This window comes from Epinephelus lanceolatus, chromosome 15, assembly GCF_041903045.1.
Source record: "Epinephelus lanceolatus isolate andai-2023 chromosome 15, ASM4190304v1, whole genome shotgun sequence".
NCBI lineage: Eukaryota > Metazoa > Chordata > Actinopteri > Perciformes > Serranidae > Epinephelus > Epinephelus lanceolatus.
In genome coordinates this window covers 27,623,070-27,638,340 of record NC_135748.1, presented here as the reverse complement: position 1 = coordinate 27,638,340, position 15,271 = coordinate 27,623,070, and the positions used below count along the sequence as shown (strand labels likewise).

At 40.8% G+C, this 15,271-nt stretch overlaps 2 protein-coding genes across 4 annotated transcripts in view; both read right to left on the bottom strand.

Annotated features, from left to right (window-relative positions):
• The window catches only part of aqr (aquarius intron-binding spliceosomal factor), a 75,535-nt gene extending 65,660 nt beyond the window's left edge, over positions 1 to 9,875 (bottom strand). For all 3 annotated transcript variants that reach the window (XM_033642898.2, XM_033642902.2, XM_033642903.2), the window contains exons 1-11: positions 9,779 to 9,875; positions 9,207 to 9,312; positions 8,600 to 8,656; positions 7,744 to 7,784; positions 7,600 to 7,635; positions 7,371 to 7,491; positions 7,113 to 7,253; positions 4,638 to 4,706; positions 4,375 to 4,475; positions 4,190 to 4,266; positions 3,203 to 3,267 (exon numbers count right to left, since the gene is read on the bottom strand). In XM_033642898.2, coding sequence (XP_033498789.1) covers positions 3,203 to 3,267; positions 4,190 to 4,266; positions 4,375 to 4,475; positions 4,638 to 4,706; positions 7,113 to 7,253; positions 7,371 to 7,491; positions 7,600 to 7,635; positions 7,744 to 7,784; positions 8,600 to 8,656; positions 9,207 to 9,290 — 792 coding nt within the window. In that variant the 5' untranslated portion in view covers positions 9,291 to 9,312; positions 9,779 to 9,875. The remainder of the gene's footprint in view (positions 1 to 3,202; positions 3,268 to 4,189; positions 4,267 to 4,374; positions 4,476 to 4,637; positions 4,707 to 7,112; positions 7,254 to 7,370; positions 7,492 to 7,599; positions 7,636 to 7,743; positions 7,785 to 8,599; positions 8,657 to 9,206; positions 9,313 to 9,778) is intronic.
• Positions 9,876 to 10,076: 201 nt separating this feature from the next.
• On the bottom strand, positions 10,077 to 14,024 carry LOC117266645 (uncharacterized). The gene is made up of 2 exons (XM_033641927.2): positions 13,875 to 14,024; positions 10,077 to 13,557 (listed from the first exon to the last, which is right to left on the bottom strand). Exon 2 carries the CDS (start codon positions 13,506 to 13,508, stop codon positions 10,221 to 10,223), a length of 3,288 nt encoding a protein of 1,095 aa, XP_033497818.2. The 5' UTR covers positions 13,509 to 13,557; positions 13,875 to 14,024; the 3' UTR covers positions 10,077 to 10,220.
• Positions 14,025 to 15,271: the final 1,247 nt, after the last annotated feature.

Sequence of the window (15,271 nt, the reverse complement as noted above, 5' to 3'; positions counted from 1 at the left end):
ATCTCAACACAGTCCTGACAGCTGGCATACAAGACGCATGAAAACAGGGATCTTTTTTCCCTGCATTAATTTTCAGGTCATCATCAGAGAGGGGAAGTATGGATTTCAGGCAACTGAGGCTTTGTAAAAGGATAGCGCTGAAGGACAGAAGATGTCTCTGGAGACAGTTAGCTGGCCGGCCACTAGCCGCTGCCAGGAACAGCAAGGCCGGCCTGTCAGCAGGACGGCCAGATGAAATCTATTGAGCTTCCTCGCTAGTAACAGGAGATCTGCACAGCCAGCAGCAGCAGCAACAATCTTATGTGACACTGTGTCTTCACTCCGGATAGCCAACCTCATTGGCAACGGTTCCTCCCCAAAACACTATGTCAAATTTAATTTTCCTTTATCATTTCTTTTAAATGAACCAATATGATTATAGTTCATAAAAGTTCCTCATCTTTACGAGCTATTTCATCACCCCGAAAATGCCAAGTCTTCTTTGATAACTGATGTGACTGAAAATGCACCATGAATATCAACATAGAATATACTCTGCTTGATAAATCCATCAACTAAAACTATCCCTCTCTGTGGTATAGCAAGAGATATCTTATAACTAGAACCCTATTTAAAAAAAGTGAAAACCAGCCCCAGATTCACTTGCCTCGCTGTATTTGCAGTTTTTTGTTGTTGTTTGTTTGTTTTTTGGCACTGTGTCTCTTGGATGCCTGCCACTTACTGTCTGGCACCTGGTCGCTACCTTTTTGTGAAGCCCCAACTTCATAAACACAAAAATGTGAGGAAAAAAAGAAAATACAGGCAGAGGGACGAGTCTGCGGAAAACAACACTGCCACACACTAGCAGGTCATAAGTGATGATCGAGAGGGATTACGTCTGTATGAGTCTAATAATTGTTTTCTAGGAAAATGCATAGTATATCTTTAAGATCAATGCATCAGTGTGGGTTACACCAACACTGAATTCAAATGGGCAAGACACTGTTCCTTCTTAAGAGTAGAGCTGCGCACTAGACAGTCTCAGCAAGTAAAACATAGACAAGCCAAGACAAACAGACAAACAGTACAATCCCATTTTCAATCAGATTGGCACTGTGTCTCTTGGATGCCTGCTGCTTACTGTCTGGCACCTGGTTGCTACCTTTTTGGGAAGCCTCAACTTCATTGATGTCCCCGACACACACACACAAAAAAAAACACAAAGAAAGTAAGAAAATACAGGCAGAGGGACGAGTCTCTGCAGAAAACTACACCGCCACACACTTCTACTGGGTTCTAAGTGTTGAATGAGAGACAAGCATCACTTTTCAATCAGATTGCTGAATTTTTTGTACAAAACAGACACAAAATTGCCCATGAAAACCCAAAATATAGAAAGAGACAAGTTTTTTTAAATGACTACCTACAATACATGTATCTCAAATTTGCAGGCAACAGCATGCAGCAGATAAAGAATTTAAAGGTGCAGGATTTAGGGGGGTATAGTGGGAGAAATTGATTAAAACAAGTATGTTTTCTAAGTGTATAATCACCTGAAAATAAGGATTGGCATGTTTTCATTACCTTATAATGAGCCAATAGTATCTACATAGGGAGCAGGTCCTTTTCTATGGGAATCGCCATGTTGCAATGCCATGTTTCTACAGAAGCCCAGACTGGACAAACCAAACACTGGCTCTAGATATTTGTGTTTTTTCGTCGGCCACCATCGTTAGAAGCCCCTCTGCAATGAGAGCATTTGAAAAACTGTTGTTTTTTTTTCCCTCACTCATGGACAAGACCCCGAGATACTAGTCAGGGTAGAATGGAGCGTGAGATGGATCAGCGGTTTGATGTGGCATCTGCAGTGATGCAGGCGCTGCGCCAGTACATTGTGGTGAAGAAGGAGCTGAGCTGGAAGGCGAATATTTCGGTTTACTGATCCATCTACATCCCAACTCTCACCTATGGTCATGAGCTCTGGGTAGTGACCGAAAGAATGAGATCTTGCATATAAGCGGCTGAAATGAGTTTCATCCACGAGGTGGTTGGGCTCAGCCTTATAGATAGGGTAAGGAGCTCGGACATCCAGAGGGAGCTCAGATTGGAGCCGCTGCTTTTCACGTCAAAAGGGATCAGTTGAGGTGGTTCGGGCATCTGATCAGGATGCCTCCTGGGTGCCTCCCCCTGAAGGTGTTTCGGGCACATCCCACTGGTAGGAGGCTCCGGGGCAGACCCAGAACACACTGCAGGGATTACATATCTCATCTGGCCTGGGAACACCTTGGGGTCCCCCAGGAGGAGCTGGAAAGTGTTGCTGGGGAGAGGGATGTCTGGGGCACTTTGCTTGGCCTGCTGCCCCCACGACCCAGCCTCAGATAAGTGGATGAAAGTGGATGGATGGATGGATGATATTTTTAATGTGACTCTGCCTTATTCAGTGTTTTTACAAGTTTAAATTACCTGGTCTTTTTGTTCTGGAGAGGAAGTGACCTCTACAGATAATTTAGCTCCCAGTTAAAACCCCCCGAAATGAAGTAATTCTAACCAGGAGAGGTTTCAGCTGGTTGCTATCTGCATTTCTCACCACTAGATGTCACTAAATCCCCCTAAATCTTACATGCTGTTGCTTTAAGGTGTGATATTTGAAAATTAATTCAAAACAGTCTGTTGTTAATATAAAAAAAAATGATAATATAACAAAGCAAACATGTGTTTACCAACTGCTCCTTAGAAACACTGAAATCATTCCAGAAGACAGTTGGGTCTCAGGTCACAGCACTCATGTCTAGCAGACACCTCACATTACTCCTAACACCTTACACCACATGTCAACAGCCATCAGGCTGAAAATAACCTTTCTCATACTCCAATCAAAGACAACTGTTTCAAATATTGCATAGCTTTGCAGACAGCAATGACAGAGACGCATTGGGCGGAGCTGAGACTGGACATTTCGCCACTGTCAGTTGACCTGAGTTAGCTATAAATGTGAAGGACAAAAGGCAAACGAGCTCAGCAGAGACGGATGTCTACGCCACTTCCTTCATCAGAATACCATGATTAAGCAAATACACTGTACACACATAGTGGAAATGAGTGTCTGCTTAGTCTGTTAAGAGTGAGTGCGTCATCTAGAGCTGAATATTTTAAAGTGAGAGATCAAATCTGGTGAGAAAGACAAAAGATTATAAAAGGTACTGAATAGGAGGATGTGACTTACTTCCAAATCAATCATGAGTTCAATGAATCTCTCACAGTAATGCACTTTATCCATGCATGCAGGCCCTATGGAAAAGGAGGGAGGAAATCACTGATCACTAAGTATCAAGGAATGCATGTTGTCAGTGACAAAAGCAATCTGACAGACAAGCAGACATGATTATATGAACATACAAGACCAAAAAAAAAGATATGAAATGATAAGATAACGATAAGATGTAGCAGTGCAAAGGAGGTGTAGCTATCACAAGGACATGAGGGCAGCAAACGCATGTGGACAACACCAAGGTGCCATGTTGAGTGTGTGAGCCTCACTATGAGATACTGCATTGCCAGCACAGCGGCATGCTGGAACCTCAGCCCTCATTAAGCATGTTAGTGTGTACGTGCATGCATGTGCTTAAAGCTGAGGCATACAGCACACATTAGAGTGATGTGGATCCCGCTGGGCTTTGGATTGTAATCTACCCTGTCAGGTTTGAATTCTACCTAAACACACAAATACACATGGTCTGTTTTTAGCATTCAGGTGGGGGGCCTCTGTGTCGGCCTGCATTACAACATAGTAGTCAGCGCCGGTGGCTGTATGGCAGCTGAAGCACATGCTCCTTCGGCGGCTGCACGACTCGGAAAGAAAGGGAGCAGTGCAACTGAAATAGTGATTAAAAAAAGGGTGATATTGTGTTTCATACTGGACTGAATACATGTGCTCTCTGACACTCTGCAAGCTCGAGAAAATCCTGAGAACATTAATCATGCTGGGAAAAGGTAGAGAGAGCACATGCAAAGACCTGCTTTGGGAGCAAAGTCACAGGGAAAGTCACCCAGTATCATTAATTTTACTCAATATTTGGGGGTAGAAATCCAAACCAGGGATGCACCTTTTTTGTTTATTCATATCGGACTGAAAGAATGGTCATTCTTCTTGCTGAAGTTATTCCATGTTAAGTAGTTGCACACAACACTATGACATCCCAAAGGAAATTACCTGATGGCGGAATTGACATGAGAACTCCGAGAAACTTTTTAATGAGAGCTGAGAGGAAGGTCCTCTCTTTTTTTGCCCTGGAAAAAGACAAAAAGAAAGCGAATCAGTTGGAAACTCATAGGACACAAAACACAATTTCCAAGTCTGTATAGATCTGAACACGCAAGCAAAGAAAATTATATTACTGCTCAGCTGCGTCAGCATCCATCTTATCAAATTTCTTCGTGATTAGATTCCAGAACTTCTGCAGCTTTGGAACTTTCCTCAGCTCGTGCTGGAGTCTGGACTGCAAACATGACAGAAGCAAATCAGTAAAGAGACAGTTTTATCTAAAGATTAGTGTCAAAGCAAGGAGATAATTCTCTCCAATGAAATTATCAAGCGTCATTACTTTGTGTGCCAATGACCACCAGAAAAACTTAATTGGGGTAATAGGTTGGAATCTTACTGGTAGGAGGCACATCCACATGGGCAGGGAGATGAGCTGCTGCACCTGCTCTCTGATCAAATCAACCTCCTGGGAGGGAGGCGCACAAAGAGAAAGAGGGAGGGAGAAAGAGAGTTGTCAGAATGCATTGTGTATGACAGATTTTTATTACACTTCAGCCCATAATAAAAGTCTGCAACTAAAATATTTAGTGGGCTTTATAGGATACAATCAAAGTGCAGCAGGCTATCGCAGCAGATTTTAAAGTGAGACATCTGCAGTGCTTCCCTGTGGTTTAATGCGGCTGCAGAGGATACAGATGGGTGGGAGACGCTGACCCCAAGTTGTACTGTCTGGTGTGCTACTGCCCCCTAGTGGACATTACAAACAACTGCCTTCATTTCTACATATATCTTGGGCAACAGGGCATTTTGGCCTGACCTGTTTAAAATGAAACCCTCATTCTTCAAAGTCTCATGCACATTTCTTGGGATCATATTTGGAGTAACGATAGAATGTTTAACGCTTCCCCTTCATCTTTCAGAGTACAACCCCAACTCCAAAAGAAGGTGGGACACTATGTAAAACTTAAATAAAATCAGAATGCAATGATTTGTAAATCCTGTCTGACCTAGATTTAATTGACGGCAGTACAAAGACTGATAAACTCATACTTAACTTAAACTGATAGTTTTTCGTAAATACACACTCATTCTGGATTTGATGTCTGCAACACCTTTCCAAATAGTTGGGACAGGGACAATAAAAGACTGGGAAAGTTGTGGAACATTCCTCAGATAAACAGGTTACCTGGTGACAAATGATATAACCATGGTTGGGTATGAAAGGGACATCCTTAAAAGGCTCAGTTGTTCACAAGTAAGGACGGTGCGAGGTTCACAGCTTTGTGAAAACCTGCATGAACTGCAATAGTTCAACAATTTAAGAATAACGTCTCTGAACACACTGTTGCAAAGAATTTTAGGATTTTACCGTCGACAATCTATAATATCATCAAAAGATTTAGAGAATCCGGAGAAAGCTCTGCACTTTAGAGGCAAGGCTTAAAACAAACAGTGAACGCCTGTGACATTTGACCCCTCAGGCGCTACTACATTAAAATCCAACATGATTGTATAAAGGATATTACTACATGGGCTTGGGAACACTTTGGAAAATCAATGTCAGTAGACACCGTTTGTCACTACATCTACAAATCCAAGTGTAAATTGAAAGCCATTTCTCAACAATATCCAGAAACACAGCCACCTCCTCTGGGCCCGACCTCATTGGAGATGGACTGACACAAAGTAAAAAAATGTGCTGTGGTCCAATTTTCAAATTTTGTTTGGAAATCATGGACAAAGTGTCCTCCAGGCGAAAGGGGAAAAGGACCATCCAGACCGTTACCAGCACAAAGTTCAAAAGCTAGCATCTGTGATGGTATGGGGGAGTGTTAGTGCCTATGGCATCATGGCTAACTTCACATCTGCTCTGTTAATGCTGAAAGGTACATGCAGGTTTTGGAGCAACATATGCTACCAACCAGACAACGTCTTTTTCTGGGATGCGCCTGCTTATTCCAACAACACAATACCAAGCCACATTCTGCACATGTTACAACAGCGTGGCTTCTTAATAAAAGAGCGCGGGTGCGAGACTGGCCTGCCTTCAGACCAGACCTGTCTCCCATTTAAAATGTGCGGCACATTATGAAGCGCAAAATATGACAACAGAGACCCCAGAATGTTGAGCAACTGAAGTCATATATCAATCGAGAAGGGGGAAAGAATTTCTCTCTCAAAACCTCAACATTTAGTGTCCTCAGTTCCCAGTCGCTTACTGAGTGTTGTTAAAAGAAAAGGTGATGTCACACAGTGCTAAACATGCTCCTGTCTGAATTTTTTGGAACATGTTGCAGGTATCAAATTCAGAATGTGTGTATATTTCCAAAAGACAATAAAGTTGATCAGTTTGAACATTAAATATATTGTCTTTGAACTGTATTCAATTGAACATATGTTGACAAGGACTTGCAAATTATGGGAGTCTTTTATACATTTTACAAAGTGTCTCTGCTTTTTGGGGGTGTATCTGACAAACTGTGGCTTTATATCCCTGGACAATTGTTCACAGCATTTAAATATACCACAGTAAAATAAGTAATCAAAAAGTTCTTATATTCAACCATATTTGAAATCAGTGCTTAACATCTTCATTTTCTCTAGACATGCCCTAATAAACACTGCTCTTTGCTTTCATGGTGATGTGATAAGCAATACAGATTTTTTTAAACAAACCTGTGTAACCCATATATATGAGAAGCCATTTTACTTAAACCATTTAACTATTGTAATCAAAATACGAGCTGATTATTTCAAGTAATCTCGGAATTAATGTGAATACATCCTTACTGACCCTACAGGCAGCGTCATAACAAAGTTACAAACTCCTCCTCTGAGTCAAGATATTGAGTATTAGTGTAGTGCTACACACCAGACTGTTGAAACAGTGATCCAGGAAGACCAGCAGCACGGTTTGTTCCTTCAGAGTGAGGCCGACCTGTTCGCCCGCTAATACAGCTTCCATCACACATTTGAAGAAGAAAGGGAAATGGCTGGGGTCCTTCTTGAACACCTGGTGCACACAATTCAAAAGACAAAATGATAAGTAACTCATATGGTGTCTCCAGAGACTGAGATCACCATGCCATGACAATTAGACTAAACATAAATGTGGCACTGAATTTCTTACCTCCCAAGCTGGGACATTCTCTCTGAACTTCTCGTTGACGATGCAGCAGATGGACATGAGGTAAGCCTTGCTGGACACCTCTGGAGTGTAGTTCACCCACAGGTAGTTCTCAAGATACTGGCTGAAAGGTTAAAGTAGTGTATGAATATCTATCCACAATGATGTGCTACCACTTTTTTAATTGACTGCTAAATAAAAACAGGACATAAGAGGAAGTGACATATCCTACCTGAACTCAAGCAGCATAATTTTTCTGATGGCGAATCTGAAAATGTAAGGGAGAGAAGACGATAGAGTGAGATAAGTAACTACAAAATGTGTTCACTGAAGTAAACACAGCAGTTTACAGTAAAGATGACATGTATTCACTTACTTGGACTTGAGAATTTCTTTATCGTAGACATCTTCCATCACCTACACAAACAGCAAAGATTGTTAAAATTCTTGGGGGTTAATACAAACACAGACGACCCGCATCACAAAGCTAAAAACGTGTGTTTAGGTAGAAATGACTGACTGGTGAAAGCAACCCTTTACACCTCTGTATTAAACTAAAACAGTACAGCATGTCTACATGTATCAGATACCTACATTTCATGCTTTTTAAGACCTTTTCAAGATCTTTTTTAAAACCAAATTTAATACTTATTTTTTTTGGGCAAATCATATTTTTCTTTTTCAAAGAATTGCAGGTAAGTATAAATGTAAGAACATATATGTGGTCCAGTGCAGAGGTAGCTTCTATTAAGGAATGTGGTTATTAGAGTGAGCTGCCAACAGGTAAGTGCAAGTATAAAGTAAAAAGACAGTATTCGATTCAGTGGTAGGTTTAAAGAATTTTATAACATCTGAGGTGTGTACATTCACAGAGCAGAGCTTGAGACATTTTTGACAAAAAAAAGAAAATATATATATCAGATAAAAAAACAAATGTAAAAAATATGGCATTAAAAACAAAAAATGAAATTAGGTTATTTTTTTGTGGCAATTAAAACCTAACAAATTGAAATTTAAGACTATTTAATGACATTTATGGCCTAAAATTTATAATATTGAATTTAAAACATTGTAAGACTTTTTAAGGACCTGTAGACACCCTAAAGCAACTAACACTATGATAAACACAGTATATGGAGCATGTATTTGCAACTTCTTTCTTAAAGTAGTTCAGCTACAAAAACTAAATATACCTTTGAAACCTCTGAGATTCAGCAATGCATATAACTCACCTTGGCATCAAAGGGCAGTTTGTTCTTTGCATGAGGTGCCCAATATTTATTAGCCAACTGAAATAAGAAATAAGTAAACACATGAAGAATAATAATCATGACAGCATCAGCATACAAAAGTTCATAAAGCAAAACGAAAGTTGATACAAATGATTCCTTAAAAAGCTGTAGACGTAAGGAAAATTAATAAGTTAGAACTAGATATATACTTTTGGCGTTTCCTGGTTTGGATGTTAGTGGTTCACTAGAGAACTATCTAAAAGCAAAAATTCAACATATATTCACTCTTCACTTCTAGACTGACCATTATGTGATCCAAAACACAAACACCCATGTCTTCTGTCACAAGTACACTCCTCTCATTTGCCATCATTTTCCCCACCTCACACATTGGGACTTTTTGAACTGTATGTGGTAGGATCTTCTATACGGGCATAATTTAGGTCCACTTGACAGAGATACTTGATTACAGAAAGATGCACAAAACCGAGTGCATGTGAGCAGATGTCTGTAAAACATATGGAGTGTACATACAAAACAGCATGGGACAACGTACTTCAACACACAGTACAGGACCACATATGTAGTGTACATGCAGAATGCTTACCTGTGTGACATATTCGGCATTTATCTGAGACACAGAAGGCGCTGCAGCCTTTTTAGCGGGGGTTTCTTTCTCCGTGGTGGCCATCTCTAACAGCTACGATGAAAGACTAACAAAGAGAGAAATAATTTATTGTATGAAAGTGACCGTAGCTACTCAATGAAACCAACAGGCTTTGGACTTAGCTATGTGTACTGAGCTCGTACCTTACACCAATGGACTCAATATAACGTTAAGCAAGTATGGTGCTGAGAAAGTTAGCTAGCTAGATTAAAAACTTCAGTAGGTCATATTAGTGAAAAGTGTGTGCAATTCTTAACACTACAATTACGTACATGCCTTTTTGGTACTTTAACCAAACGCAGTATGAATATGTGCACAGAACGTATTATTATTAGCATAGCGTCGTGAAACGCTAACATGAGTAAACGTTAGCTATTTTGAAAAACCAGGAGTTGAGCTAGGCTAATTAGTAGCACTCACAGGCTAACACTGAAATAACTTTCAACGTTTAAGTTACTGTTAGCCTCACTGTATAAATAAATATGTGATAATAATTAAGTACGCTCACAAACCTTCAAGTTTAGTTCAGCATGAGTGTAACTGTCGGTAGACAGCCGGTTACGCATGTACACAACCAAAACGCGCTGGACGCGACCCACTTCCGGAATGGGTACGTCGCTAAAATCGTCCCCAGGTACAAAGTCTTCCGTTCCTACTGTTAACGTTGTTTTTTTTTTAATTTCTCAAAAACAACTCAAGTCTCAACTAAAACTGGAAAAGAGTTTTGTAAAATAATATCATAATATTTTTTTGACATATTTTCACATCCAATTCAATGTGCAGTTTAAACAAATTCAGCAAGAGGCGATATAAAATATCATGAAACATGTTTAATTCATCAAATACTTAAAATATACAAGTCCATATTATACATCTTCTGCATATTATACATACAGCATACAAAAACACAACTGTACAAATAAAACCAACATTACACAGTAAAAATGCAAACTATCAGTGAGTCAGTCTGTGTTTTCCAATATGTGCTGCCTGACTGAACGTCTTGCCACAGATGTCACAACTGAACGGCCTCTGACCTGTGTGGATAACATAATGCCTTTTCAGTTTAGAGGGAGTCACAAAACGTTTGAAGCAAATGTCACAGCGATTCTTGTCGGCTGGCTTTGTCATTTCAGGTTGAGCATGAGTTGAACAAACATGTTGTTTGAGATCGCTTTGACTCTTAAAACTTGTGATGCAATTGCCGCATTCGAACACAATTATCGGTTCGGACCAGTAATCATCCGGCTGCATTTGATTCTCAACCACAGGACTTGGGAGTTCATCACCGAGCAGCTTGTTGCTATCTGAAATAGCTGCAACTCCTTTCGGCGCCAGCGGACATGTTGTTTCTACAGTATGTGCATTGCTTTCATACTGTTGCAACAAAGGTGCCATGTTTTGATTTTGGACAAGCTTATTTATTTCAGATGCAAGATCAGAGGGGAATGAATAACTGTAACTGTCTGTAGCTTGATGACAATTGTCTCTCTGCGTTTCCTCTGCTTTTCTCTGCTCCTCCTGGGAGCCTACTTCTGGCACCGCCAACCACTCAGTGTGTCTTGCCTCTGCACAATAAGATAAATCTCCATCACTTAAAGAGTAATGACCAACACTTGTGTAATGTGACTCCGGCTGCTCTTTTGTTGCATCTACATTAAAATCTATAAGGTTTACACTGCATGTATCCTGGAGATGGTTAGGAATTTGTATTTGTTCTTGAATACAATCAAACATCTTGCTACTCTGTCGGCATTTGTGTTCGTGAGTTTTTAGATGACTGTGCTGTGTGAAGGTTTTGCTGCACAGGCTGCATTTGTACGGCCTCACCCCAGAGTGAGTGACCATGTGTCTTGAGAGCTTGGTTGGAGCAGGAAAGCTCTTAAAGCATATTCGGCATGTGTGAAGTTTCTTTTCTTTACAAGCTACGTTACTTTTAGCTTTTGTCTTTAAGAGACCGTTCGCTTTTGCACTCACTCCATTACCTTCAGCACAATCAGAATGTGACACTGTATTGTGTGTGTTTGCAGATTTTTTCTTCTGAGGGATACGAACACTGATTCTTGGGTAAAGCTGCGGCTGACAATGTGCTTTCTCTTTTCTGCTGTTCCCCTGCTGATTGACTGGCTTGGGTGGTTTGCCCTTACAGGTACTTCCTTCATGAATTTTTAGATGCCCAGCTTGCCTGAATGCTTTCCCACACCCAGCACACTGAAATGGCTTCACACCTGTGTGCACCATTTCATGCCTTTGTAATTTAGAGGCACACGGAAAACACTTTAAACACCGGGAGCACTGGTGTCGCAAGATGCCGGGATTTTGCGTTGACTTAGGGATCTGTTTCCTTTTCGCAGTCATGTTAGAAACATTTCGCACAACCTCATTGTTCTTAGAGGTATGTGGCAACAACTTATCTGGTTCTCTGTTACTCTCAATAATTACTACAGAAGAGGTCTCATCTAAATGTTTCACAGAGACTACATAGCTGCCAGTGTGTGTCTCAAAGTCCTTCTTGTCTGCTAACATTTCCTGGAGTGAGACGTCTGCTGCAGTCCTTGTGTTAAACCTGCCTCTACGAGACGGCGGCCGATTGATATACAGCGATCGTTGTTTGGGATATCTAGACCGCAGGTGTGAGCGACAATGGACCCTCAAGTGTGATTTCTGACGAAATCTCTTTTCACATGTCTCGCAGGCAAAGGGCCTTTGTCCAGTATGAGTCATCGCATGCCTCTGAAGTTTTGATGCGGATGGAAAATATTTTAAACATGTATGGCATTGATGTAAAGGTTTAATTCTCTGCCGCTCTCTGGTGGCACGGCAGGTTTGCCTCTGCTGCTCTGCTGCTGTGATTAACTCAGAATCCTGAGGAAGCGAGTCACTGTAATCACTGCCATTTGGACTCCATGTTTCTGGTTTAACGATGATGTTCAAGTCGATGGGTTCAGGTGAATGTTTCATTGCGTCAGAATCAGACATCCTATCATTGCTGTTTTGCACAGAGGTAAGACCTCCCAATTCTTTCTGGTTCCTGTGAATTTTACGATGACGTATTAAATTGACTCTTAGCCGAAACGATCTGCTGCAGATCGCACACTGGAATGGTTTTAAGTGTTCACGTGTTGAATGTTGCTGCTCTTGTTCATCTGACTTATGATGAATACTCTGACACGGACCGCTTGTATTTAATGGTTGCTCTTGATTTACGACTGCCTCTGACTTGATTTCAGTCGTGTTCAGATCCTGCACTGCATTTACACTTATTTTACACTGGAGCTCCAGTTCCATTGAGGAATTCGTGCAAGGGCGATGGCTGGTGGGCCGCTGTTGCGTTGCTGACTGACCTGAGCTTTGTCTGCTATGACAAAACCGCTGTTGTTTCTTTTCAGTGCCGGCAGTAAGTGGGCATCTATTTGGACTATTTAAATGACACTGTAAATGTTCCTTCTGTCTGAAGGATTTGAAGCAGTTCTTACAAGAGTAGGGTTTCTGCCCCGTATGAATAAGGAAATGCCGTTGTAATTTGGATGGTGTGCAGAAGGTTTTCAGACATTTATGACACTGGTGTTTTAAGGTAATTTTGCCTCTGCCTGAGCTCAATTTTTGTGTCTGCAGGTGCCCTTTTGAATAACCCTGTTCAGAAAAAGTCTTGCTTGACTCTCTACCCGTCTCACGTTGTTTTGGTTTGTTATGAGTTGGTGCGTGAACCCAAAGCTGAAGAGATGAGCTAAATGACTTCAAGCAGACTTTGCAGATGTATCCCCTGCTGGCAATGCGTACAGATGTGTCCCCATTTGCAGAATCAACTTGCGTCTGAGGTACTGCATCCAGAGTCACTGAGCCATTATTTACACATGGCATATTTTCAGAGGACGGAAGAAAAATGTTGTCAGTCACAATTTCCCTTTTCTGTTCCATATGGGAGGCCACAGAAGATGATACAGGCACAGGCATTGGAGTGTAGTTACTTCTGCCATGTGTGTTAATCCCTGCAGCTGGATTATCACATTTTGGGTGTTGGTCACGAGTTAAAATTCCATCCTGTAGATCCTGAGGTCCCGATGGAGGCCTTGAAGGATGGACTTTCTGCTTGTGCAGTTTTAGATGATGAGACTGTGAGAAGGCTTTTCCACAGATCGTGCAGAGGAAGGGCCTCTGGCCAGTATGGATGACATAATGTCTCTTAAGTTTAGATGGCGATGGGAAAGACTTTGAACAAAGATGGCACTGATGCAACTTCATCTCAGCAACTTCTCGAATTTCCCCCAAAGTGGCGATCCTCTCATTCGACCTAGAACAAAGTACATGGCATTAGACGTAAAGCCAGCATTAAGTAACTTAAACTAACCTCGATATAATTATAATAAACAGTCAAATATAATGACTTATGTTAATGAACTTCGAAAACAGAAACGTAACTTAATATTCCTTATATGTATAATATCAACAATATATTACTGCAACTCGCAGTACGATAATCTCCAAAGCCTTTAACAATAACCGCCATTACACACTGCTAACACAACAATTCGAAATAAGCGTTTACAAAAACGTCGGAACTGGCTAGCAGTCCTCGCTCTGATGGGGTATAAGTCAAAAAACACTTACTATATACTTCCTAAGTCCTACTACAACGAATGTGTTTATTGTGAGCTGTAAATGTCGGTGTTCTGTTAGCTTTCTTGCTAACGATGCAACATTCTGTGACGTCAAGCCGGAACTCAGACATGTGCGTCACTCTAAAAGGTACGGCGGGCAACACAGATATTTAGTTCCTATCCGGAGCGAGGAGACATTTTATTGATTTAATTTTCTCGATATTCATGTTTTTATTAGAAACAAAACAGTCATAAAACTTAAAACTATAATGCTAACGTGCTTATAGCCTGTCACGTATTCTTAGCAAATCTGCTTGAAACAATCATTCTAATTGGTTGGTTGTTACACTAAACACAAAAGTGAAATAAACTGTCATAGCCTATTCTTTGTTTTTTATGTGCAGTGGGATCCAAAATCTTTTGCAACAGGCTTTGTCATGAGTTGTCTCAAATCTGACAATAGGTAGCTACATACATCAAACCTTGGAGAATGGGCCTTCAGTGATTCCCAACTTGGAGGTTTGCTTGTATTCACAGAACAATAGCATCTGTAGCAAAATTATTATTCCAAATAAACTATAATAAACTATTACATTTGTTGAATTTAATAATTTATTTTCTTTGGTATTTTTTGTGATGAACAGGTATGCAATTTTCATGTGCTGATATTCTTGACCTGATTCTTTTTCTCTGCATGCTGTTGTAGGTCGACCTGAGAACCTCCCTCCACATGACCATGTGACCTCTAGCATCTCATAAATGCCCTCCTGGGCCACTCCCACTCTCTCCATCTTCCTTGGCAGCAGCACTCTGTCCACCTCTATTTTGCCTCTTTTGTTCTGTTATTTTGTTTCATTTGACAATAAAATTTATTTGACTAAGCATATTTTGTTGACTACTCTGTTGCTCCCCTGAGCTGGGGCATAACATATTGGAGCTTTGTTGTAGCTTTAGTCTTCATGTGGCTTTTGGTAGGCATTTACGCACTGGAAACCAGCAGGCTTGTAAAGCGACCTGCAATCCTACAGACGTTCTCCAGAGACAATTGCCCATAAGAAACTGACACTAACCATGTTGCCACAACACTACAAAAAAAAACTGATGCAACCTAAAGGGGAAGCACCATACAACCTAGCAGGGATAGAAAAACAGTGATTTATGATCAATGACCATGTACATGGGACCTCCAGAACTCCATGTCAGTAGGCTGTTTCTGCAACTTTGGGTTTATGGAAGCAACTTTATTTAATAGCAAAGTTGTTTATTTTTGAGAATTGAATTTTTGTATTACTGAGCAGTGCATATTGGTGACTAAACTGGTCTGTCTCCCAACAAAACCGGATACCAGAGCAAAGGCACAACACAGAGCACACAGCCAAAACCAGCACATAGCTGAACCAAAGTACC